This window comes from Theobroma cacao, chromosome 1 (assembly GCF_053813885.1).
Source record: "Theobroma cacao isolate CCN51 chromosome 1, ASM5381388v1, whole genome shotgun sequence".
In the NCBI taxonomy this organism is placed as follows: domain Eukaryota; kingdom Viridiplantae; phylum Streptophyta; class Magnoliopsida; order Malvales; family Malvaceae; genus Theobroma; species Theobroma cacao.
This window is the reverse complement of record NC_142639.1, coordinates 12,551,924-12,577,342: the sequence shown is the minus strand read 5'-3', so window position 1 is coordinate 12,577,342 and position 25,419 is coordinate 12,551,924. Positions and strand designations below refer to the sequence as shown.

Sequence of the window (25,419 nt, the reverse complement as noted above, 5' to 3'; positions counted from 1 at the left end):
ATAAGCTCACCAATTAACCTCGCACTCGCAGTTTGGTACCCACCTTGCAAATCATTAACAGTACACGTGTGTACCTTCTAGAACATCCAAACTTGCCAATATTCTCCCTCAAGTAACTTTGTTGTACGCAAAGCAAACTTACATGCTTTCTTTTTACAAGCAACTTTTAAACGAGCATGACATTTAACTCTAATATCAAAATGCTCTTTTAGTGCCAACATGCTCAAATCGCATTTCAATTTGGCCTTCGATGGGAATTCTTTTCTGCAATATAAGTGGTTGTTCATTGATCTAGACTCCTCAGTCGTAACCGTTTGGAAAGATATCATATCTACCCTCGAAATAATCCATTGATGAGATACCCCTATATTTACCTCTTTTGATCACTGTTATCAGGGGAGTGAATCCCGTTCTTAAGTGCGATGGGGTTGTCGTAAATAGGGTCGGCACCCTCAACATCTTCTAATTCAACAGTTGTGGCATGGTCATCACACTGAACAACTTCTAACACAATAGTTGTGGCATGTTCTATACTACCATCTAGATGATTGCAATCTAGAATGTCGTTGTGCTCACCCCTATCGTCCTTTGAATAGTCATCATGTCTACCAACGTAATCATCTTTACAATCATCCTCCAACTCATCATTTCAATCAGCAATGTCGTCCTCTTCAACATCATCTTCAAACTGATCAGATCCATCATCATCACTCACAATCATCATAGTGTCGTATGCGAATGGCAAGGGACCCACTACATTTTTGAGCCATGGTTGCGTTTGTTGCAAAGTACCAAGCATTTTGTTTGCTGCACATTTCGATCAAAATTGTGTAGACATCATGTGCAGACACCTCATGTATATATCGGGCTACTCAAACTCATGTGCATAGATCAATGGTGATTGTCATTGTTGTTTGTTAAGAAATGCATGGTATGGTATGTCAGAATAATTAACATTCTGTTGTAGGTGATTACTATGTTGGACACCATGTTCATGTGGAATATCATTTGCATTTCGTGCCTTAACTATCATAAACATAGCAATTGCCCTTTCATCTCGTAGAATACTTGCTACATCTTTATCGTCCTTGATAACTATGCACGAAACCCTATGGCATGACTAAGCAATGCATGTAGCTCGATTTTGTTATTATGTGAGTTGACCTTAACAACCTTTTCAACCAGCTTCACTAGGCTCAAAAATGACAAATGACTTCCAACACCCCTCACTCGTGTCTCACCACTCTTGTAAGTGTCATTGACCCAATGACCACCATATGTAATCATAAGCTTCACATTTGGCAGGCCACTGAAATTTAACAAAAAATAAGTGTCACAATCAGTCAATTTATGAAAAATTACCTCTCAATGCATAAAAACCACTTACGCAATGCCTAAGTCACAGAATAACATAAAGTCAGTCTCGCAATGTCTAACACACATTCACGCAATGCCTAAAAACTAATGAAGAAATGCCTCAAAATAAGAGATGCATTGCACAAGTCACGCATCACCAATCTCGTAATACCTAATAATAAATCACTCAATGCCTAATATCCATTCATGTTACGCCAAAATAACCAGTCACGTATTGGCCCAACGTCACGCAATACATAACAACAAGTAACAGAATACATAACAATTAGTCAGTCACGCAATGCTTACAAAGTAGTCAAGAAATGTCTCAAAATAAGATATGCATTGCACAATTCAAGCAGCGTCTATAAGTCAGTCTCGCAATACCTAATAATAAGTCACGCAATGCCTAATATCCACTCACGTTATGCCAAAATAACTAGTCATGCATTGGCCTTGCATCACGCAATACATAAAAATCAGTCATGGAATACATAACAACCAGACACGCAATGCTTAATATCCATTCATACAATGCATAATATCCATTCACTTAATCCTTATAAATAAAATAATATTCTAACTTTTGTCATCATACCTTTGCTTCTTTTATATAAATAGAAAATTAAGAAATTAGGATAAGTAAACAAGTTATTCAACATAATAGAAATTAAAGGTAGTAACTCATTTTATAGAAAATATGTGATAAATCAATATTTTTATTCATTAGCTGAAAAAAAACAGATGATACAATATATGAACCATGGTTCATTTTTTCCTAATCTCTTCTACTATTTCATAAATTTCAGCTAGAATCTTGTTATTGCCCACGATTTTTGTCTCCAAGACTTCTATCCTAAGTAGCACTTTATCCATCAACCCACTCATGTCCTTTACCATGTTCTCATTTTGGTCCATCAACTTGACCAAATATGCTACAACATTGTCAGGGATATATTCCTCTATAGCAGTAACTCTTTGTCTAGTTTCGCCTCTAGAACATTTGGAAGCCATGAGAATGTTGAGATTTTCCCTAAGATGATTTTGATTAAAATGGATAATGGTTCCCTCTATTTATAAGCATGAATGCTAATTCTTGAAAGGATGTTCAACGATTTTAGGCTTATTTTCTGATAAATATGGTTAGTTCGTAAATCGATGCATTAAGTGCTTTAAAGAGAATTTCAGAGTTCTGTGTTAGTTGAATCGACTGATTTTATGCACCGATATAAGTGGAATTAAGGAGGCTAAATTGGTTATTAAGCATTACTAATTCTCTTCTAATTTTATAAAATTTGTTATTAATGGGATTGAATTAGTAGATATTCAGCTTCAGGATTAGGTAGATAAAGCAATGCAATTACTAAAAACCATTCACGCAATGCCTACAAACTAGTCAAGCAATTCCTAAAACCTCGTCACGCAATTCCTAAAATCTAGTCTCACAATGCCTTTTATCTAGTCCCATATTGTCTAATATTCAAACATTTAATTCTAAATAAATAAGTTACGATTCCTAATAATCAGTCATGCAATACCTAATATTTAGTCACACACCTTAATATCCAGTAATGCAATGCCTAACAAATATTTGCAAATCACCTATAAACTGATTGATTTTGCTACTCCTAGCTAGATTTAAGTTTTCAAAGTTATATAGTTTACCCATCACCTTTTGTGTTCTATGAATATAAAAAAAATCAAAGAAACCATAACAAATACCTTGATGTCATTTCTGTACTTTGGGATGGTGAAAAAGTTGGATGGTGATATAGACCTCAATGGCGTTGGAGAGCTGGATGGCGAGATATAGACCCTGAAGGTATTAAAGAGTTGGACGGTGAGATAGCTAAATCGAGATTTAATTTTAAAATTTTTATCTGAATGGACGAAGAGGAGAAAGAAACCGAGACCACTTAATTTGGATTAAATGGTTTAAAAGGTATTCTTGTTAAGTCATGCCAAAAACTGTCTAAAAATAGTTAAAATTATAGTGAAGGTCATTTTTGAAGTGAGTTTATTAGAAGGGTTATTTCTCACAATTGAGTTTATTAGAAGGGTTATTTCTCACAATTTCTTCATTCAAAAATATCCTTATTATAATCTTAATTATTTTTAGCCAATTTTTGGCATGACTTAACAACAATGCCTTTTAAACAATTTCAAACAAATTAAAATGATTTTGGTTTTTTCTATCCCGCCATTTAGACAAAAATTTCAAAATTAAATCTTGATTTCTCTCTTTAGCCAAATACTGTCTATCTCGCCATCCCAAAGAGCAAGATGATATTAAGGTATGTGTTTTAGGTTCTTGGGTTTATTGGTTTATGCATAGAACCTCAAAGTTGAGGAGATGAAATTGATTATACATATCTGTAAATTAGAACACTGTATGACTTTGGCAACTTAAACCTGGCGTGAGTAGACAAATTAATTAGTTATTAGGTATTGCATATTAGTTTTTAGGCGTTGTGTCACTAGTTTTTAGGTATTACGTGACTTAATCATTACGTATATGGATTTTAGACATTGCGTAACTAATTTTTAAGTATTACGTGACTGATTTTGAGGCAATCTCTAAGTCACACAATGACTTAAAACTAGTAACGCAATGCCTTACCTATTAGTCAAGCAATGCCTTACTAACCAGTCATGCAATGTCTAACAACCAATTACGCAATGCCATATCAACCAGTCATGCAATGCTATATCAACAAGTCACACAATACTTAAAAACTAGTCACGTAATACATAAAAATTAGTTACATAATGCCTAAAAACGATCAAAACTATTGAATTTCATTTAACAAAATCAACAACTTCAAACAATACACTATATTCCATTTAACAACATAATCAACGAATATGCCTACTTGACGAAGAATACTCAAAATGCTTAAAAGTTTTTCTTCATGTATCAAAAATCACTCTAAAATACTTAAAAATACTCAAAACGCCCAAAGATTTTTCTTCATATATCAAAAACTATTTCAAAATGCTCAAAATGCTTAAAGATTTTTCTTTTTGGCAAGTAATACTCCAAAGATTAATGGTCTTGCGAGGAAAGCTCAAAGAATATGAATCGGTTTGGGGTACAAATCTAAACATATGAGTTGATTTCATTAAGGATAATTTTGTTCAAAATTAATTTCTCTTGATTAAAAATAATTAAAATTATAAAGAGACTTATTTTAAAAAACACTTTATGTACGAGAGGTATTTTTGAAAAGAACCCTTTTTCTTCGTCTATGTAATAATGTAAATCAATTTTATTCGACGATTCGTACATCTCACTTACTCAAATGATAATTGATATTTATGTGAAAAAACCTAAATCAAAAATGCAAATTAACTTGATTAATTGAGTATTGTCATATGTGAGATATTTTATTCAACCGTCTCAATTAAAGGCTTTGATGAGGCAAAAGTTATTGTGCTTGGCACATTTACGATTCAGAAAGGCTAACAGTACCAAAAACTGTGATGAGCAACATAGATGTTTACAATGTATTGATAGCAGTTTGTTTTTGTTTTTCTTCCTTGGCACATTAGGTGCTTAATTAGTTAAGCTCAATAAAAGCAAAGCAGCAGCATATAGAAAGTATAGAAGTTGAGACAACACATGTTAGCCCAACCATATCATTCGAAAGGAGCTGGCCAACCATTTGTGTCGATGATTATGAATCTTATGATCATAAATCCATCGAATTGGCATTGTCTCGATGGACAGCTGCCTCATTCAGTTAGCACCTGAGTAAAGATGGGCCTCATCTTTTGAAGATGGTCAGTTAGCAGCATTAAAGTGAATTCGTTGCTCTTATCTCTATTTTACATTTTTACACCATCTTTCCATTCATTCCCCTATATATACCGCTTCCTCCCTTACCTAATTAATAATATATATAGACACCAACTATTGGCCTAGCAATTGGAGAGGAAAAAGATGACGATTATCTAAACTCATATACCTTCGTTGAATTACAAATAATTTTACATGTAAACAAATGAATAACAACTTGGCTTCAAATCTGCAATTGAAAATAAAATGCAAGACACGATACCAAATCAGATGTCTGTTCACTTTGTAAAAGAAATGCAATCAACATTAGACTTTCCTGTTAATAAACATCCAGTCGTTCAAAAACGGGACCCACAATTTTCACGTCGATTTCATGACGATGGCCAAAACCCCAAGCTCCGTGCGCAAGGTATCCAATTGTCCAGTAGAGAGAAGACTGCAAAGCCTGCAATTGAATGCTTGAATTTATTTATAAAATTAATGTTTACCCGATATCCCCGCCTACGTTTAACGAAGCTGCCTACAAATTTAGCGTCTCGCAGACATAAACCTGAACATGCTTTGGGATATTTTCTGTTTTTTGTGGCATAGGAAAAACAAGTGCAGCACTCGTTCGGACACGTTGTCTTTAGTACATGAGTTTCGACACTGTTAGGTCGAGACAAAGTGGCACGTGAGATTTTCCATTCTCGAGCGCTTAGAGGTGTGTGTTGGGGGCCCACAGCTTTTGCCAGCTCGCCACAACTTTCGGGCAATCATTTTTTGTGGGTCACAGCCTCACAGTGTGTCCTTAGGCGTCAATTACATTCATGTCCTTTCGGCTGCCCACTGCCCACTGCCCACTGCCCACTGCCCACTGTCCAGTTACAACATATTTCTTCATCAAAACGCGTCCACATCTTTTGCATACCAACACTGCCCCTCCTTTGTTTTTCATTTTGAAAAAAAAACAAAACAAGTCTTACCTATCTATTAAATCAATCAATATTTATACGTATAAATCGACAATCCAAAATGTAAAATGTTAAAAAAAATTTTGACGATGGAAATGATTTCATTTTTTCATTATATTTTAATATTATCATATTAAATAATTTTTATTGATTATATAATTTTAATTATAATAATAAATTAATATCAGATATAAAAATACAATTCTAATTTTATTGAATCACTTTCATTGAAATTTAATTCACTTGATTTAAAATTCTTTGCTCATTATATTTTTAAATAATCTTAGTAAATATTTGTATTCATATATGATTATTATTTAAAAAAGCATAAAAATATAAATATATGTGAAATGCACGTGGCAACAAACATTTATATGTGTATATGTGTGTATATATATATATATATGTATGTATCTATTGAATGTTGATAAAAATTTTTATTGATAAAAATGGATATTTTTGTGCATTATATTTTAAAATTATCAATGTAAATATTTTTATTATAAGTATTAATCAAATTTATCTTATTTATAAGTAAGAATTTTAATTACATTGAATGATTTTCATTAAAAAATAATTTCTTAATTCTAATATTACTGAATAATTTATAAATTAATATTACAAAATTTCATTTATTGATTATATAATTTTAATTATAATAATAAATTAATACTAATAAGAGTATCAGATATAAAAACACAATTCTAATTTTATTGAATCACTTTCATTGAAATCTGATTCACTTGATTTAAAATTCTTTACTCATTATATTTTTAAATAATCTTATTAAATATTTGTATTCATATATGATTATTATTTAAAAATAAATAAAAATATAAATATATGTGCAATGTACGTGACAACAAACACTTGTTTGTGAGTGTGTGTGTGTGTATATATAAGTATTGAATATTGGTAAAATTTTTGTTGATAAAAATGGATATTTTTGTGCATTATATTTTAAAATTATCAATTTAAATTTTTTTGTTATAAATATTAATCAGATTTATCTTATTTATAAATAAGAATTTTAATTACATTGAATAATTTTCATTGAAAAAATAATTTCTTAATTCTAATAGTATTGAATAATTTATAAATTAATATTACAAAATTTCATTTATTTATATTCCAAATTTTCTATCACAAAAACATTTGTACTTATATGCATAACTATCATTTAAAATAAATAAAGAAAAAATTGAACAAGTATTCATGTGCTAAACACATGACAAATAAACTAATTTATATAAAAGTATGGATGTTAGTAATATTTTTAATTGATGTAAAACTTAGTCATTATATTTGTAGATTATCTTTTTAAATATCTTTATCACAAATAATAATAAGATTTGTCTAATTTGTGAACATACAAAAATTCTAATTGCATTAAATGACTTCTATTAAAAATGAAGTAGTTCTTAATTAATATTATGAAATTTATAATTATTTATACTTTGAAAACGTTTGTATTTTTATATAGTTATTATTTAAAAATAGATTAAAACAATTGAATGTCACAAGAGATATTAGTACATATAAAACCATGGATACGTACAACTTTTGATTGGAAAAAGACATCTTCTTTGACTATATATCTAAATTATTATTTTGAATAATTTTTGTTGATTATAATTTTTTAATCATAATTATAAATTAATATAATAAATTTATCTTATGTATAGATAATAATTTTAATTTAATTAAATCACTTTGAGGGAAAATGGTCTACTTGGTTTAAAGTGTTTGTGCATTATATTTCTAAATTGTAGGCATATTAAATTAAAAAATAAAAATTAATTTCAAATATAGTGAAAATTAAATTTAATTAAGATATATATTAAATTATCGCTGCTTTATATCAAACCTATAATAAAATTTGGTCAATTTTATATCCCTCCATAACCAATACCGATATTGATATTTAATTCCTTAATTTGTGTAGAAATTTGGTGGTAGTCGTGTATTTGAGTTCAGTTTAAGTGAGATTGAATACCCATAACCTTAATATTGGATGATAAAATAAGAGTTGATTTTCAAACAGTTTTCTTTTATGGGGAAGAAAAGATTCCCTCAAATTAAAGAAGGAAAAACAAAGAAATGGAAACATTTCAAATAGCAGGAAAAAACAGGGCAGCAAACCAAGGGGCATTGCAGTCCACATGAAAAGAAATAGTTGGATTGATTTTCAATGCTAAAACCTACCAACCGCAGCATGCCCTACCAACGCTGATCAACGTCTCTTTCTCTGTCTCTGTCTCTGTCTCTCTTTCTCAAGCCTTATAACGTTCCAATAATTATATTTATTTTTGTTGGAAAAAAGATATTAAAAAAATATACCAAAGGAACAAAACTCCATTTGTTTTTTAATTTCCTTCCCTTAGCAGTTTGGGTATTTTTGAGTGATGAGAAAGACCTCAGATCACGTAATATATAGTTATCTGTTTTTCTACGTATTTTTCAACCCTTGATTTTTACCCAACAGTTGATTTGGTTTCTTCTGTATCCTCGTAACTTCTTTTCTTTTCTTTCAGTCATCCATTTCTTTGAAATTATTAAGAAAACAATTCCACCTCCTTTTTTTAGGAAAATTTCGTTTTGCTTTTATCTCTCTAACCTGCAGAACAAAAGGCTCTGTTATCTCGGCTTGGCTTTTCTTCTTTCTTTCTTTTTTCTTTACGTTGTTTTGGAAAATAATTCCATTTTTCATTATAATATTACAAAAAAAAAAGAGAGTGAGAGGAGGGACTTTCATGGCCATATCCAAATGTGAATGTGGTAGCTTTTTCCTTTTATCTTGTTTGTAACTCTTCCTCTCATCAATTTCTTTAAATAAAACTCCTATTCAAGACTCAGCCTTTCTTCTAATTTCTAAGCTTGCAAACTTCAAAAAATTGACCATTTCATGGTTCCAAGCTTGTAGCTTTTTCTCTTTTTGGACAAAGTCCTTGTAACCCATTTCTTCCTTTCTCTTGATCTATCAAAGAAGAAAAGAAAATGTTTGGTACCCAAAGCAAAAGAGACCTTGCCTTGGAATTGCAAGCACAATTTCCAATCTTGAGGCCGAGCATCCATGCAAGAAGAGCAAATCTGACAGTTAAATTCCAAGACCTTTATGGGTTCACAGTAGAAGGCAATGTGGATGATGTTAACGTGTTGAATGAGGTCAGAGAAAAGGTAAGGGAACAAGGGCGTGTTTGGTGGGCACTTGAAGCAAGCAAAGGGGCTAATTGGTATCTGCAGCAACAGGTTTCTTCAATATCTGAAGGAATTGTGTTGAAATCTTCGCTCAAATTGTCAGCTTTGGCTAATTCTATTACACTGAAGAAGCTTATTAGGAAAGGTATTCCCCCTGTGCTTAGGCCGAAGGTTTGGTTTTCGCTTTCGGGTGCCGCCAAGAAGAAGTCTACGGTGCCTGAAAGCTATTATAATGATTTGACAAAGGCGGTAGAGGGTAAGGTTACAGCTGCTACAAGGCAGATTGATCATGTAAGTTGCTGCATTGGGGGCGTTGTGCATTTGCTTGATTGAACTTTTGGTGGTTCTTTTTTCTGCTCTCTAATTTTTATTTGGATGTTTGTTTAGACTGTTGGTTTTTTTAACCTGATCTTTCTCTGGGCTTTTTCTAGAGGTTTGGTTAATTTTGAACAATGAATTTGGAATTGAAAGTATATTTCTGACAATGGACCCGAATGCAAGGATGATTTCTTAGGTTAATGTTGGGGTTTTGAGATATAATTCACCTAATATTCTTTTCTATTGACGAACTTAAAAGAAGTACTCCTGTTTGAGTAATCACCCCATCAAAAGGTTTTCATCCGTTGACAAAAGGGTTTCTTTTGTAATGAAATCTCAAGAGGTTGGAATTGAAAACATATACTGTTGATAATGCAGAATTGGAAGTTATATCAATGGCTGTAAATGTTTTATTAAATTTGAAGATCTGTGTTGGAAGTATTTTAGCAATTTCAGTTTTCCTTGTTTTTCAGCAGCAATTGCATATAAGTTAATGAGTAGTTTATGAATGGAGACATGGAGTTATGCCTGGACAAAGATCAAAGATTTACCCAATGCACTTGATAATATCTTGGGGGTGAAGCTCTCAGTGCTCTGGGGACCCAGACCCAAAATTTCAATACAACCTCAACAGAAGGGTAGTTTTATCATGCTCATTTCTTTCAGCCTAGAGCATGTGAACTTTTCTTCTTAGATTTGTGCAGGCAAGGTTGTGCTCTGCCGATTTGAACCTTTTGAAACCAAAACAGAAGAATTGACAATATGTCTTTGATAAAGTACTTGTGAAAATTCCATGAATGTGAAGATCTGACACCAATGTTGATTGGTTATAAACTAGAGTTCTGATGTTTGAGCATAGAGTTAAGTAGATGAGCAATTAAAATTTAAGTTACTGTGTGTTGAGTTGTAGTTTCTATTCTAGTTTTCGTGCTTATTTCTGTTAAATTATGCGATTTGGCTTGAACCTTCCTCATATATACCTGCAGGACCTTCCGCGAACCTTCCCTGGTCACCCATGGTTGGACACTCCAGAGGGCCATGCTGCTCTCCGACGTGTGCTTGTGGGGTATTCTTTTCGTGATTCTGATGTAGGCTACTGTCAGGTGAGTTCATCAACACTTGTGCGTGTCTTGCGGAATTTTGTATCAGCCTCTTTAGTAACATGGGAATAAAACGTTATACATTATACAAGTACATATGGCACTTCTTTATTTATTGTGTAAAAGATGCCATTTACTAGTTTGTTTTTCCCCTTAACGATTTCTCTTCCTTTTCTGTGAGTGGGTCTTGGGTTCAATTATGCATGTATTAGTTTGTATTTTTCAATCTATGATGATAGTTAACATGTTACAAGGCAATACTCTTATTTTATGGTTTCAACAAAGTGAAGAATGCCTTATTCTATAAAAATTCTGCATTTGATTTTGGCAACAAAGCTAGAATGGTTTCACAGTTTAGCATAGCCAAAGTTGTTATTTATTTAAGCTTGATAAGTAAATCTTGCTTTTGCATTTTATGTCTAGCTGCCATAACTGACTTAAGAGGAAAATAAAACTTTTCCATTTCTGTGGTTCTGTCTATTTCCTTACTATTTCTCTTTATTATAGTGACTTAAGCTTGAACCCTAATCAAATTCGATAACTTCACAGGTTTCTTTGATTACATTTGGTTACTAATCATTTGTATCCAATTTGACGTGGAATATTTAACATCTAACATGAGATATATCACGTGTGCTGAACTATGTGGATATTTAGTGCATGCTGTGATTGGTTTCTTCTTTTTCCTTATTCCCTTTTATTTTTTATGATATCAATTAAATAGAAAGTACAAATTGAGGTACATTTCCTCTCATGGATAATTTGTTCAAGTCACTGAAATAAATGTCCCTAATATTGCTGACTTCAACTGCTAGTACTTCTTTCTTTGATTTTTTGACTAATCACCTTTTTTAATTTTTTGTCTAATTCTATTTTTATTAAAGAAAAAATGTGTTCTTTGTGTAGGGCTTAAATTATGTTGCAGCACTGTTATTGCTTGTTATGAAAACAGAGGAAGATGCATTTTGGATGCTTGCTGTCCTCCTTGAAAATGTTTTAGTTAATGACTGTTACACAAATAACTTATCTGGATGCCATGTTGAGCAAAGGGTTTTTAAAGATTTGCTTGCTAAGAAGTGCCCAAGGTATTCGTTTGAGAATTAAACTGTCTTATCTTTCTTTCTTTCTTGTTTAATAAATTAAACTGTTTTAGTTATATGTTATAGCCAGGGTTTATCTTATTAAAAAATGGAGAAACAAAATTGCAGGATTGCTGCTCATTTGGAAGCATTGGAGTTTGATGTCTCCCTTGTTGCTACTGAGTGGTTCCTGTGCCTCTTTTCTAAAAGCTTGCCTTCAGAGGTTTGAACAATACTTTGTTAGCACCTCCCTCCTGCTGGCATCTTTCATTTTCTCTTTGTAGATGGTGTCAATTTTATATGAGGTTGCTTTCTGACTATTTTATTTTTCTTTTCGTTGGGCTATTTGTCCAGACAACTCTGCGGGTGTGGGATGTCCTTTTCTATGAGGGGGCAAAGGTTCTTTTTCATGTAGCTTTGGCTATATTTAAGGTGCAAATGTCATTGCCATTTGGCTCTTCACATTCCTGGTCAAGTTGGAAAATTTCTTCAATGCTTGTTCTTAAATTCGCCTGGTTGTTAAAACAATACCACCAGAGGTAATTGAAGCTTGAATTTGCTTGTGCAGATGAAGGAAGAGGAGTTGCTTCTAACACATCAGGTTGGTGACGTTATTAACATATTACAGAAACATACTCATCATCTTTTTGATCCTGATGAGTTATTGACGGTAAGACAAATCATCATTTGTCCCTCCTTTTTTCTTCTCTTGTATAACTTTGCATGCCTGTTTCCTCACTTTCTGCAGAGAAACGAATCAAAGAGTAAGAGACCTAGTTCCGGACATAAAATTGGATAAGAGTTCATTTAAATTTGTTTTATCTAGGCATTTCAAGGAATTGGCATATGGATTATAAAGATAATTTGAATCAATAATATTTTGTTTTTTCTTTTAAGAAAGAAATAAATTATCACATGGAATGAAGATTTCTGTAACTTAGGAGAGAAAAGATTTGAAAATGGTAGATTTGATTTCCTTGTTGCCACCGCATCCCTTAGTTAGCCCCATTCTTGCCTCCTTGGTCTGGTTTGGTTCAAGAGTATGGGCTTGGTGTATGAATCTGAATCATTCCTCCACCACAAACTTTGAAAGGTGACCTGAACTGTATCTCTACAGGTTGCATTTGATAAGATTGGTTTTATGACAACGAACACAATATCAAAGGAAAGGAAAAAGCAAGAACCGGCAGTAATGAAAGAGCTTGATCAGAGATTGAGAAGACTAAACTCTCTGAGAACGGATGATGACAAGCAACAATTGGTTTGAGAAGACCAAGTTGTACATCAAAATATGGAACTGTTGCCCTTTATGTAGAAGAATATGAATTGAATGCCTTATTTATTGTGTGTCTCAAGGAGCAGGCAAAGAGAGTCTCTCTGTTGTTTTCCAGGATGTTGTGGGTGATAAAATGTAAATTTTGAACCCATAGCATCTACGCAGCTCAAGTTACTTTGCAAAATCAATCAGGGAACTGTTGAATTTTCCCGGCCCATTGATTTTAATGGCCATTGGCTGCTTCCTCGAAATGTTTCCGGCTCCAGGGCTACTTTAAAACAGTTTCTGACCTGTTTTTCCTTCTCTATTAAAAAATTTAAAAATGATTGCAAGCAGCTCCATTGCCTACTATTCCTAGTAAAGAAAACGAGGAAGTATTTTCCTTGCTTGCTTGTCACAAGTATGGAGCAAGGGAGAAGAAATTCTCCAATAGAATGTCAGCATCTCTTGGAAATCAATCCTTGCTGTGTAGCACATCAAACTTCTTAAAGGAACTGTGAAAATACTTTAAAATGTGAGTATTTGGTTTCACTAATTTTGATGGTAAGCTTAATTAAAAACATTAGTACCTCAATTTGATTCAAGTTTTGAAGAGGGAATAACTTCTTGGGTTTCAAGCAACCAAAAATAAAAGATCGGAGACCTTATTTATTGGGCTTATTCGATTCTGAGCCGAATACGAGATCAACCAAGTTGACAATTGAATCAGTAAAATTCAATGTCACCTCATCAACTTGGTCGAACTAATTTTGTCAATATCTAAAACAAATAATCACTTTACATCACCTATTTTTCTCACTTAATTTGATCAATGAATAGACAAGGTCGGATCATTTGATTTCGGATTCGAATCACTTGGAATTCTTTTCAAATTATATTGTTTTCAAATTCTTTTCTCATTGTGGATTCAATTGTTTCAAGTTCAAATATTTAAGTCGAACAAAATTTTACAAGTTTTCGAGTTTGAATTTATCTTGTCACCTCTTGTTTGTAAATTATGATATATGGAAACAATAGTTCCAAGAATTGATTTCCAAGTCTCAAAAGAAATTAAAAATTTATGTAATGGTAGGGGAGATGAAAAGAAATTTGTTAATTTGAAGCACGGCCCTAACATGCTTTATTAAAGAATAATTTATTTTTTTTAAAAAAGTTTCATTAAAGAATAAACTATCAAGTTTATTACTCAAACTGGAGGATCCGATCTTGGGTAAAGTTTAAAAAGAGTAGTTATTGTCCCATGAAAACACCAAAGAGCAGAACTCAGTAGAGTTTTTCACCATTTCATGATTCATTCTCGCTTTTTGACTTCCTGAAACAAAAGCCATTTTGTTCCGAGTTTTAAAATACTTTAAATAGATAACAATATGCATTACTCTTTACAGCGTAGTGTTACATTTAAACCATTTGATATGTTGTTTGTACAGCAAAAATATTAAACAGGAAAGTGGCCTTCCATGTGCTTTCCATGGATACTTCCTTCAGATTCAAATCCATCCTTCACTTCAGGAACACCGTCAAATATGCTAGAAATACCTCCACACGCGTTAACGTCTTTGGAGAAGTCACCATAGCAATCATGTTTCTCCTCCATAAGATAATTATATCCATCTTCTTCTTCATTTCCTACCATCTCTTCTTCCCCATTATATTTATATGCATACGCATGACCATGCTCTTGTGCTATTGCCCTGTGCCAGCCCGTCCAATCATTGCGACTCCAAAGATAAAGCGGTGGTGCCTTCACATTCCATTGCTCCAACTGCCTGTCATGTACGTCAACTGACCCTGGCAGGTAAAACGACTGCAAAGAAGCAAATGCATAATAAGCCATGTAATAAGTTCATTTACATCCAACTTCAGTGACAAGTAGCATCAAGGTAACGATAAATTTTATTAACCTTGCCAGATAGAACTCTGTCATCCTCCCAAATCAAATCATATGCTTCTGTTTCATCAAGTCTGTTAAAAGACAAAAGCAACAAAGAGGGAGAGAGAGAGCAACATTACCTTATGATTACATTTGAAATAATAAATGATATAGGAGAAGCCCTAACCTTCTGGTTTCCTTCGGAACAATAAGAATAATAATCTTTGGTTTGAACTTAAGAGCCTTGTTAATGAACTTGTTAGCACGAGATGCTTTGACCCCAAAAGGAGGGTTAAGCCCCATAATCTACTCGAAACAGGAATGTCAAAGAGAGAAAGAGAGAAGTGAAGCTCATGCATATCAGTTTTGGTTCTTGAAAATCTCGCCGAGTTGTTTAAGTCTTTTAAGTTTCTTACCAGTTTAGAACCATCAGGTAATTCGTCCAAGTTAACGCTCATCCAATCTCTCTTTTCAAAATTGAAATCATTCTGCCAAAAAGACGGATCAGTGAACCCTTAAATGACATACCCTGGCAGTACTAGAGAAGAAAACTGAAAAGAGAAAGAGAAGAAAATTGGATAGCAATAACCAGGTAAGCTTTTAACTATTTCAGATGTTAACATATATGGAAGTAAAACAACACCAATTAATGATGATTAAATAACATCAAGGTAAAAAATTTGGCATTTAAGAAAATATGTCGTGAATGATCAGATAAATCTGTTTGATATTCGAAACAGGCACCATTGTAAGAAGCCAATGGGTGACCACAAGAAATGCTCAACCCAGCACATATCTTAGTCATCGTTCTTGCAGAAACTGGGAGGCAACTCAAAGCAGGCATCATTCACACTGTTGCAATGCAACCATTTCCATAAGTTAAAATTTTACCATTCAATTTACAGCTTGTCCTACATCATCAGAATCCTTTACAATCAGACCATATCAGGAGTTCTGTAGTTTATTTCATACCATTCATCTGAACTCCCACCTTTCCGTTTAGAGTTAACAATGATAGTAACAACTGCATTGCAAAATGGCCCATATTGATGGCATAGTGCTCATTACTAATGCAGTAGATGAAAATATATGCTAAAAATAAGGGTGTATTCAACTACTGTGAGTACAAAAAATTACAAACTAGTAAAACTACAATTACTACAGTAATATGAGAAATGTTACAGGGTGTTAATGCTTGAAATCCTTTGGTTTAGATGATAGAGTAACAACTCATTCACATTAGAGATCTCCAGTTAATATTTTGGGAAATGTGAGGTTTCGTTATATTGCTTATAAACCAACACAAATGAAGCAATAGGCGTTCAACGATTGTTGATAAAATATTTTGAAATAAAATAAAAATTATAGGTCAATCTGTATAACAAAGAGAAACAATTCTTAAAGAAAAATATATTATACATAGAAGGAATTTATCGAGACCTTATGTTTTTAATTCAACCCTTTTGGCTTGACATGAGAACCTTACTTGACATTGAACACTTCAAAGAGCTATAATTTCTGCTAAATTCTTTACAGAAGCACATTTTCCCAGTAAAGGCAAAAAGATTGGTGCAAACAGAAAAAGAAACTGGAAAAACAATATATATGATTGACAAATTGGAGATAGAGAAAAGGAAACTGGTTTGCCTTTCATCAAAAGGATTTTCAAACTTAGTTTGAGAATAAAATGATAGTCACCTGCGTAAAGGACAAGGAAATTTATATTTTTCTGCAGCATGAATATTTTTATCAGATGGATAAACAATGCTAAATAGAAACAGTCCATCATGAAATTCAAGTTGCAACTGAGCCTTCAAAATTTATAAAAAACAAACAACACATACTAAGAAGCAGTATCAATTCATTTTTCAAAAGGACCTCAGATGAAAGAAAGACTAACAGTACCTTAGGCTGAAAAAGATCATAATTTTTGAATGAGCATGACTTCCCCACTTTCTCTAGCTTCTCTCTTAATAAACAACTGAAATCATTGGAACCACAGCAGAAGTCCACTATCTGTTCATGTAGGGTTCATGTGTAAATAAGATGACTATGATGTTAATTGATATTAAACATAATATATACAAATGGAAATCTAGAATTAGAAAGAAGAATCAATGCCAAGTCAACATGTGGAGGGAAACAACAGAACAACAAAAATAAGTGAAACAGGATGAGGCTTCTTAAGCAATTCATAAGACAGTCAAATATATCCCAATTAAGCTTGTGCTAAAGGAATGACAATTCAGGTAATCTGAAATTTTTTTAATTTCAAATCAGTGGCATCTTTTACCTATTACTATTCTATTTCCGACTTTAGATGTGTTGCCAAATTCTCAATAGTGGCAAGTGTGAATCAGAAGATACGCAAGTGAATTTCTAATCAAAGTCATTGCATTCCCAATTTCAGATTCCAGTGCACGATGGTTACACATTACTTAATCCAGCATAAATTATTCTCCCCAAGTATTCTAAAACTACAGAATGCCTATGAGCAGAGATATTCCAAACTCTTCAAGAACTTTGAGATCCCTGCCACTCTAAACTAGTTTTGAAACTAAAGGGAAAAGATGAAGCACAATCATAACAATGGGATAATTCCATGAATTGCTTCAGGTGAACATGTTGAAGCATGCAAAACAATACACATTGACTGTTATAGATACAAGGTGCAAGATCACAGTTAAATTTTCTATTAAGCTTTTAAGCACAGTGCATATGTACCCATTATCTTATGCTTTTTCACTAGAACATCATACATTACATGCGATGATGAAGAAATTTCTTAAAGTGAACTAAAGCAAAAAGGAGAAGAATAGTCTTACAGTGTCACCATCTTGCACATACCAATGGAGCCTACCAACTACCTGCAGAATAAGCAAGTGCTATTAGCTTAATGCTATATATCAACCAAACATTTAGATATTCATGGAGCAAGTGCAGCACTGAACTACAATACATTTATATAATAAATGTAAGTGAAAACATTCAGAAGTAGATTTATAATGAACTAATTCTCTAGGCCATTGATAGAACTACAATCATTGTTCGTGGACTCTCCCACTTTTCTCTTTTCCAGTTGGAAGGGAAAACGTTAAATTGCACCTTTAACTTTAAGTATAAAGGGCCTTGTAAAATCAGTATGATAACTATAAAATCATGGGAGAGACAAAAAACAGCAACAACACTTACTTTCCTATCATATTGTATTTGTGATTAGTCTCTAAGAACTTCATCAACTCAATGCCACATTTATTCATCAGTACAATTTAAGTCTTCAAGTAAGCTTCGACTACTTATAAGTCCGACTGTTTTGTGTTGTTTTCTTCAGGGTTTTGGAAAAAATGTGACCGGAACTTTAATTAGTAGGCAACATACATTCTAACAATGAGTGAATTTCTTAGAAGAAAGTCAACTCTAAATCTACTTCAATTGCTTAGAAATAAGCAGAAAGATAAGCATTAATACCTCTTTAAGCTTCTCCACTTTTGTGAAATGGCGACCAAAAGATGTATACCGCATTCCATGGAGAAAAGGTCCAAGATAGACAGCAAGATTCTCCTATAAAATGTAACAGATAAGCATTTAGCTTGGCAAAAAGGTCTTTTTTTGGTAAATCTAATACAAGCATTATCCACAATGTTTAGACATTTTGTAAGTGAACGTATTCACAGCATACACTTAGCACATAGCTTGCTAAAATATATAAGCATCTCAAAACCACAAGGATTCTTCCTATAAATGGTCAGAATTTTTGTCAACACAAACAAGTTATTTGAAAGGACTTGTAGAAGTCCTGACAAGAAATTATTCAAGGGATGTTAAATTAACCAATTAGGCATGTGAGTAACCAAGTTATTCATTTATATTAAAAGTAAACTTAATTATCATATACAGATAGTAAAACCCACAGCTCTCAGCATCAGACTGCTTTTCTCTTTACCATTTTGCTTGGAATGTTCAGTCGTAGATATGTGCCAGACAACCAAAGATGCATCACATGATAAAGGAACAAAGTCTTGAGTCCATGCTAGAAAAACTATTCAATCTGACCACTTGGAACAGAGATTGAAGTTCTTTACAATTCAAGAAGCAAGCACCTATAAAATCCTAACATGAAAATAAGCAACCCAAAGTTTCCAGCATCAAAGTTAAATTGAAAGTGCAAGCCCTAAACACAAATAGCTAAAACTACAGAAAAAATGGCTTAAAACCTTCCACTTGAATATCTGCTTGAGAACCTCAGGACCGCAAACAGTTTTTGCATCCTCAAGAGAATCCCCTGCTTCTAACTTCTGTAAGGCAGTTCTAACAGCCTATTACAATGGTGACAAATTTACAGGAATGTCAAGAAAAAGAATCTAGCTATTTCAGACTACTTTATCAGCCACACTTAACAAGAAGTTAGTAAGATATACCCTCACTGAGGCTTCCACCCTACCCCATGTAATGGTCTTGTCCACTACATTCCTAAAGCCACCTGCATCTGCAGTGGAAAATTGCTGATGTCTTTTCATGAATTCTTCAGCATTAAATGAAGAATCAGCATCTTTCATTAGAGCCAAAATTCTGTTAACACAGAAAAATGTGAATCCAAAACCAGAAATGATGTCAGCATCATGAATTTTTGGGTGAAAAAATGAAGACTATGGTTCAGATTATAAAGCGAGAAAATTACCCATCCTCTATTTCTGCATCAATTAAAGGCCTTGTGCTTTCCGCTTTCTTCATCACAGGCATATTTTGATTGGTATTCTTGATTTTACAGCCAGTTTCATTTGCCTGCTTGGACATACTTGCATGGAATTGCAACTTCACCTTCAAGTTACCTTTTGGACAGGATAGCTTGTCTTTCTCTCTTGCAAGAGACCTATCAAAGTCAGAGCTGGAATCCTGCTTCAAGAACTTTCTACCAGTGATACATGTATTTGGTTTCTTCAAAGAAGAAAATTCTTGTCCGGAATGATGTTTCTCAGTTCTTTTACTAGAAACACCAGCTTGAATAACACCATAGGCCTTTGGAACCAGCTTTGGCTTCTTCAAAAGATTTCTACTTGTTGCAAAATCTTCATAAACCTCACTTCTCTTTGAGGCCAAATTCTTTCCTCTATAAGATAGCAGCGCCAGGTTGTGTTTCTTTTCTTTGACTTTAACATCAGGAAATACCAAGTGGTCTCTGCTTGGAGTCCCAAGCTCTCTGATGATCTTATGCTCCCTTGTCAGCAGATTTAGAAGCAATAAGGCCATTGATAAATAATCCATAAGTTGGGTAACAAGTTATCGGAAAAACTAAAAGAAAAAAAAAAACCTTACATGCAGTATATTAGAATCCTGTTGTATGGCAAGAGACCATCCCACGCCCTTGGCAAAATATTTTTACACATGTTATATTCAAAGCAAATATTCCTGAAGACAAACAAAAGCATCACATATGTCAACCTTCCTTTGTAGGCATCAAGTCTTGATAGAAGAGGTTCCAGAAAACTACAAAAAGTTGCTAGAGAGTGTGTACTTGGGTAAACATTTCCTGTGGTACACCTTAGGGCAACGCCTACATACAGCAAACTGCAAATCATGAACCTCTACATCTTCACTTTGCTTACAAGCAAAGCATTTATGGATAGGACAGGTAAATGCATGCCCTGAAGCAATTTTCTCTTTAAGTGTTTCTGCTTCAGCTTCATTGTCAGCATGCAGCAATTTTGCAACACATTTTGGATGATAAAAATGCCCACAGGTTGCAGATATACATGCAAAAACCTTGAAGAAAACCCCAAAAAAAATTGATTGATGATAGTCCAAATTAAAACTGCAGTTATTAACACACATAAATATCTACTTTAAAATGATTGCAGAGTGGATGATGGTAAAATGGTTTAATTAGACAAAAGAATCCACTAAGCATACGCTTGCAATGATCAAACGTAACTACAGAAATGTAGTATATGAAATACGAAGTAGTCAATGGTGAAAACAACAAAAGGTCCAGGGTAATCCAAGAGCAAGACTTTTAAATAATGTTGTAACAATCTTTTGGTTCCCAAAGCTCACTAACTTACCTCTTGACCAGAAGAATTGTTGGAGGAGCCTAGTTCACCACAAGCATAACACTGATGCTGCTTATATAGACAATTTTTGCACAAGAAGGACAGAATAGCCTACAGACATACGAAGCATGGCAATAATATATAAGTAACTAGAAATGGGAGCAAAGGAACCTGCAAATCACATAATTTATGAAAACAAAGATATTCATACATCAACTTGAGCATTATTGACAAAGCCAAGAGAGTCACAGAAAGAATCAATCCCATCAGCTTTTGTTGGGTGAAATGACCTCAGGCACCTTCCTTCACAACTATATCAAAACCAACCAAACAAAAAAAACCAAAGTAAATTAAAAAATCAATACATCAGCAAGCAACAACAGTGGAAGAGAAGCAGATCTTGATACCAAAAGGACCCATGTAAACATGTTAGGTACCACTTGAATCTAAAAGCCTTAGTTATTGGTTTCTTGGGTCTTCCATGTATATATGCCTCTTTTACATTCCAAAACTATCCAATGTTGGACAATCAAACTCACATGTGAACCTCAACAAAAGACAAACCTAGGAAAATTAATGTTTTCTAAGATTATTAACTAGAAAAAAATATGACACATTATAATAAGAAAAAAATTGCTCAAGCTGTTACTCGTGCACTGACAACATGGCACATCAAATACGGAAGCCATCTAAACAACCAATAGACAAACTGCAAGCACATGAGTGAGTCTCTCTTATTGTTTTCTGGCTTTTGAACCTCAGTTTCAGTGATCTTCAAAACGAGATGAAAGTCCAGCTCAAGATCAGAAATAACATTTTTCACTTGGAAGCCATTATCCATTAATTTGTAAGAAGCAAATTTTAATGTTCCATCAACATTAAATGCAAATGAAAGGAATTTCCTCAACAAATAAATTTGGGATTACAATGGAAGGAAACTTGTAAAAGAAATAAATTAAAAAAACTTGCCTAATAAATTAAATGTTCATTACTCTTTGTACTGAAAAAAAATGTACTCTATAATTTCATGAAAATATGCATATAATTTAGACATACCTTACATCTTCATGACTTAAAAGTCAATCTATACTTTTCATCTTCATAATAAAACCAAAATATTTGGTTGTCTATGAATTATCACCTATCAAAGCTAGTGATGAACATCAGTCAGATCATGCCTTTCTTTCTAGAATTTTCCAGTATTCTCCTTGCTTTCAACACTATTTTAGATCAAAAGGGCTGATCTATTGGTTCAAATTCTACTACCAACCCAAAATCTTATAAAAGAAGTGTTTTGATTTACATTTAAATAAGCCATCTGGTATTCCAAGTGAATCTAAAAATTTGCTAGCTTCTCAAGGAACTACAAAGCCACCGGCTACTAACTATGAATGATGTGTACATACACCACTAAAAAGAAGCCAGTTAGAGGTCAGAAAAACTTAAAAAAACAAAAAAACAAAAAACAAAAATGTTCACCATAAAGATTTCCAGAACCATAAAGTTAGGGCATACCAAAGAACATTGCCACCATTATCACAAATTGCACAGACAGGATCAAAAATGGACTTCCCTACACCATCAAATTCTTCACCTATGACATCATCATCATCATGATCCTCATCTACATCTCCATCAACTATAAAGTTATTTTTCTTAGGTGTATGGACATCCTGTTAAATCATGCCCAAGTCTTTGGGTAAAGTGGGGAAAAGAAAAAAATACAAGACTCAAAATAAAGGGTAAAAGCATGTAACAGAGATAGTGCACAAGGTAAGAATAACGTGTTGGCAGACCTGATGAAAAGTTATATTGGTCTGAGGCACCTGCGAAAAATTAAGCACATTCTGTTCCAAATAAATTGTTGATTAGTTTCTAAGTATCAGGTTGCTCACATACACACTTATTAGAGCATGAGAATCAGATTGACATTATTTGCACAGGTTGGCAACTCTATATGTGCTTTCAGAGGCTGCAGATACAGGCAGACCTCTAATATGAATAACAGTATACAATCATGTTACAATTAACTTGGCAAATTGATTATGAAAAAAGATAGTTTCGAGTAGCTAACAAGTTCTGGTTGTTAGCATGTAAAGGGTAAAGTGGGGAAAGGGAAAAATACAAGACTCAAAATAAAGGGGAAAATGCTTGTAATAGAAATAGTGCACAAGGTAAGGATAACGTGTTGGCAGACCTGATGAAAAGTTATATTTGTCTGAGGCACCTCCAAAAAATTAAGCACATTCTGCTCCAGATAAATTGTTGATTAGTTTCTATATATCAGGTTGTTCATATGCATACTTATTAGAGCACGCCAATCAGATTAAAATTATTTGTGCATGCTGGCAACTCTACATATGCTTTCAGAGGCTGCAGATACAGGAAGACCACTAATATGAATAACAATATACAATCAGGTTAGAAGTAACTTGCTAAATTGGTTAAGAAAAAAGATAGTTTCAGAGTTGCTAACAAGTTTTGGTTGGCAAAGTGTAAAATGCAGTTGTCATTTAAAATGTAAACAAAGATTGGGTGGTTATAGGTAGCAACTTAGCCTCACCAAAAGTGAGTTATCTAACAAGATAAGAAATTCCAAAGAAGAACCAGCTTTATTCATCCTACTTGAATTGAATCCTAAATCTTATTTATATGGCAACTATTACTGGAGTAATAGAATTGCATATTGAACCACACTTCTATCAATGGTAAATTTCACCAGGAAAAACAAATTCCTTAGCTCAGCTAAAATAGATGCCACAGAACTGAAAGCAACTAAATATGTTTCCGAGGTCTTTCCGTTCATACAAAGTGAAACTCTTAGTCCTTGACACGGCTAAAAATATTTAGGTTATGATGTCCTAGACAAATATTATCATGTTTGTTTCAGAAGTTACAGCTATTCAAGACAAGTAGCCAATAAAAGGGAAAAAATAAAGCAGAGAGAGAGAGAGAGAAACTGATCTGATAATTGATGAGATTTTGCAATTTGAAACTAAAGGCTTATTTCTTTTTGGTCAAAATCATAACTTTAGGCCCAAGAACTACCATATTCAATCTTAAGCTATATACCCAATTGATGACTCAAAAGACAAGTACGAGATTTTCATTCATGTGTGTGCTTATTACATGCATGTATGAATTTATACAGATTAATTTAGAGTGTAATTGTGTATATAAACCTAATGAGAGATCATTGTCGTGACATGAGTAGAGAGATATGCCCATAGTAGCACGAACCTGAGACTTGGCCAAGTTTTTATCCCTTTTCACAGCTTCACCAATTAATAGCTTGTGACACAAGAGGTCACCCTCGGAAGGTTCAAACTCATAAAAGCTGTACGTCACCCAAAAAAATATTAATATGAACAAAATTGCACACAACTTCAAACCACCTTTTGTGAAAATAACTAGCTAAAAATTAAAAAAAAAAACAAAATTAAAACTTTGTGCGCACAAAGAGAACAACAGAACCATTTAGAGAGGAGCAACCTGAAGACTTTTTGCAAGTGGTTCCATACAGAGTTTGCTGATACCTCTGTGTTCTTTTTCATGAAATGCATCCAATGAATGGTGATCAGGATTGTCCTAACCGTACTTTGGAAACTCTTCCTAGGCTTTTGGAGTGTTATCCATCTCTTGTTCTTGGAAAGCACCAAAATTTCAGGCAGCACATAGGATAGCTCAAATTTCCATGCAACAACTTGCTTGTAAATCTTCTGAAGCCCATTGTCAGCGTCTCCGTGTATGAAAACTTGGGTTTTAAGGTCATCTATGACCTCATTTTCACTCCATTGGAGAGGCAAAACAGCAAATGAAATTGGTGCACCATTTTGATCGACGAAGTCATATTCCGAGACATGAATATCTGGAAAAATCTCACCTTCTTCGTCAGATGATGCCATTATACTTATCTGGGAAAAAGACAAAGAACAAAACTGCATTAACTTCATTAAAAATACATTTAAATACATAAAAAAATAAGATTGTAGCTGCAACTTGAACATGAAGGCGCCATTAGTGCTAGTTTTTTAGCTTGATTAAATATGAGAAAATAGTCAAAATAACACAAATTCATCTCTTATATACAAAGTAAAATCACCTGTTGTGTCATTCAGAAAAAATAAATATCTTTTTCTAACAATCTAAAAATATTAGTTACTTTTGCATCTAATTGCACTTTCTGCTTTTCGCTTCCATAATCAAGAAGTAAACAACAAAATTAACAACCAAACAAAACCTAAGCTAAATCAAAGACTAGTCTTTTAAAATAGTTAAAAAATAATTTAACACAAAAGGTAAAATATATTAATCCATAAACTATTCCATTGTACCCCATTAAAGTATGTAACTAGAAAAAAAAAAACACCATAACATATATTGATAGAAATACTATTATTTTCCTAGAAATTAAAGGTGAAGA

At 33.2% G+C, this 25,419-nt stretch overlaps 2 protein-coding genes across 2 annotated transcripts; one reads left to right on the top strand and one right to left on the bottom strand.

The window, feature by feature from the left end:
• Positions 1-8,518: 8,518 nt before the first annotated feature.
• Positions 8,519-12,914, top strand: LOC18612395 (Ypt/Rab-GAP domain of gyp1p superfamily protein). Its single transcript, XM_007049175.3, is given in 7 exon segments — positions 8,519-9,597; positions 10,611-10,727; positions 11,631-11,809; positions 11,933-12,026; positions 12,158-12,235; positions 12,372-12,590; positions 12,592-12,914. Coding segments are annotated over 7 exon segments (1,248 nt in total). The 5' UTR covers positions 8,519-9,105; the 3' UTR covers positions 12,661-12,914.
• A 17-nt stretch (positions 12,915-12,931) lies between these two features.
• LOC18612394 (protein ENHANCED DOWNY MILDEW 2-like) lies at positions 12,932-24,901 on the bottom strand. Its single transcript, XM_018119105.2, has 19 exons — positions 24,489-24,901; positions 24,237-24,333; positions 23,194-23,244; positions 22,512-22,669; positions 21,208-21,307; positions 21,009-21,107; positions 20,462-20,709; positions 20,263-20,355; positions 19,628-20,164; positions 19,368-19,518; positions 19,164-19,265; positions 18,418-18,510; positions 17,775-17,816; positions 16,855-16,965; positions 15,366-15,437; positions 15,137-15,255; positions 14,981-15,041; positions 14,521-14,883; positions 12,932-13,108 (listed from the first exon to the last, which is right to left on the bottom strand). Exons 1-19 carry the CDS (start codon positions 24,899-24,901, stop codon positions 13,088-13,090), a joined length of 2,931 nt encoding a protein of 976 aa, XP_017974594.2. The 3' UTR covers positions 12,932-13,087.
• Positions 24,902-25,419: the final 518 nt, after the last annotated feature.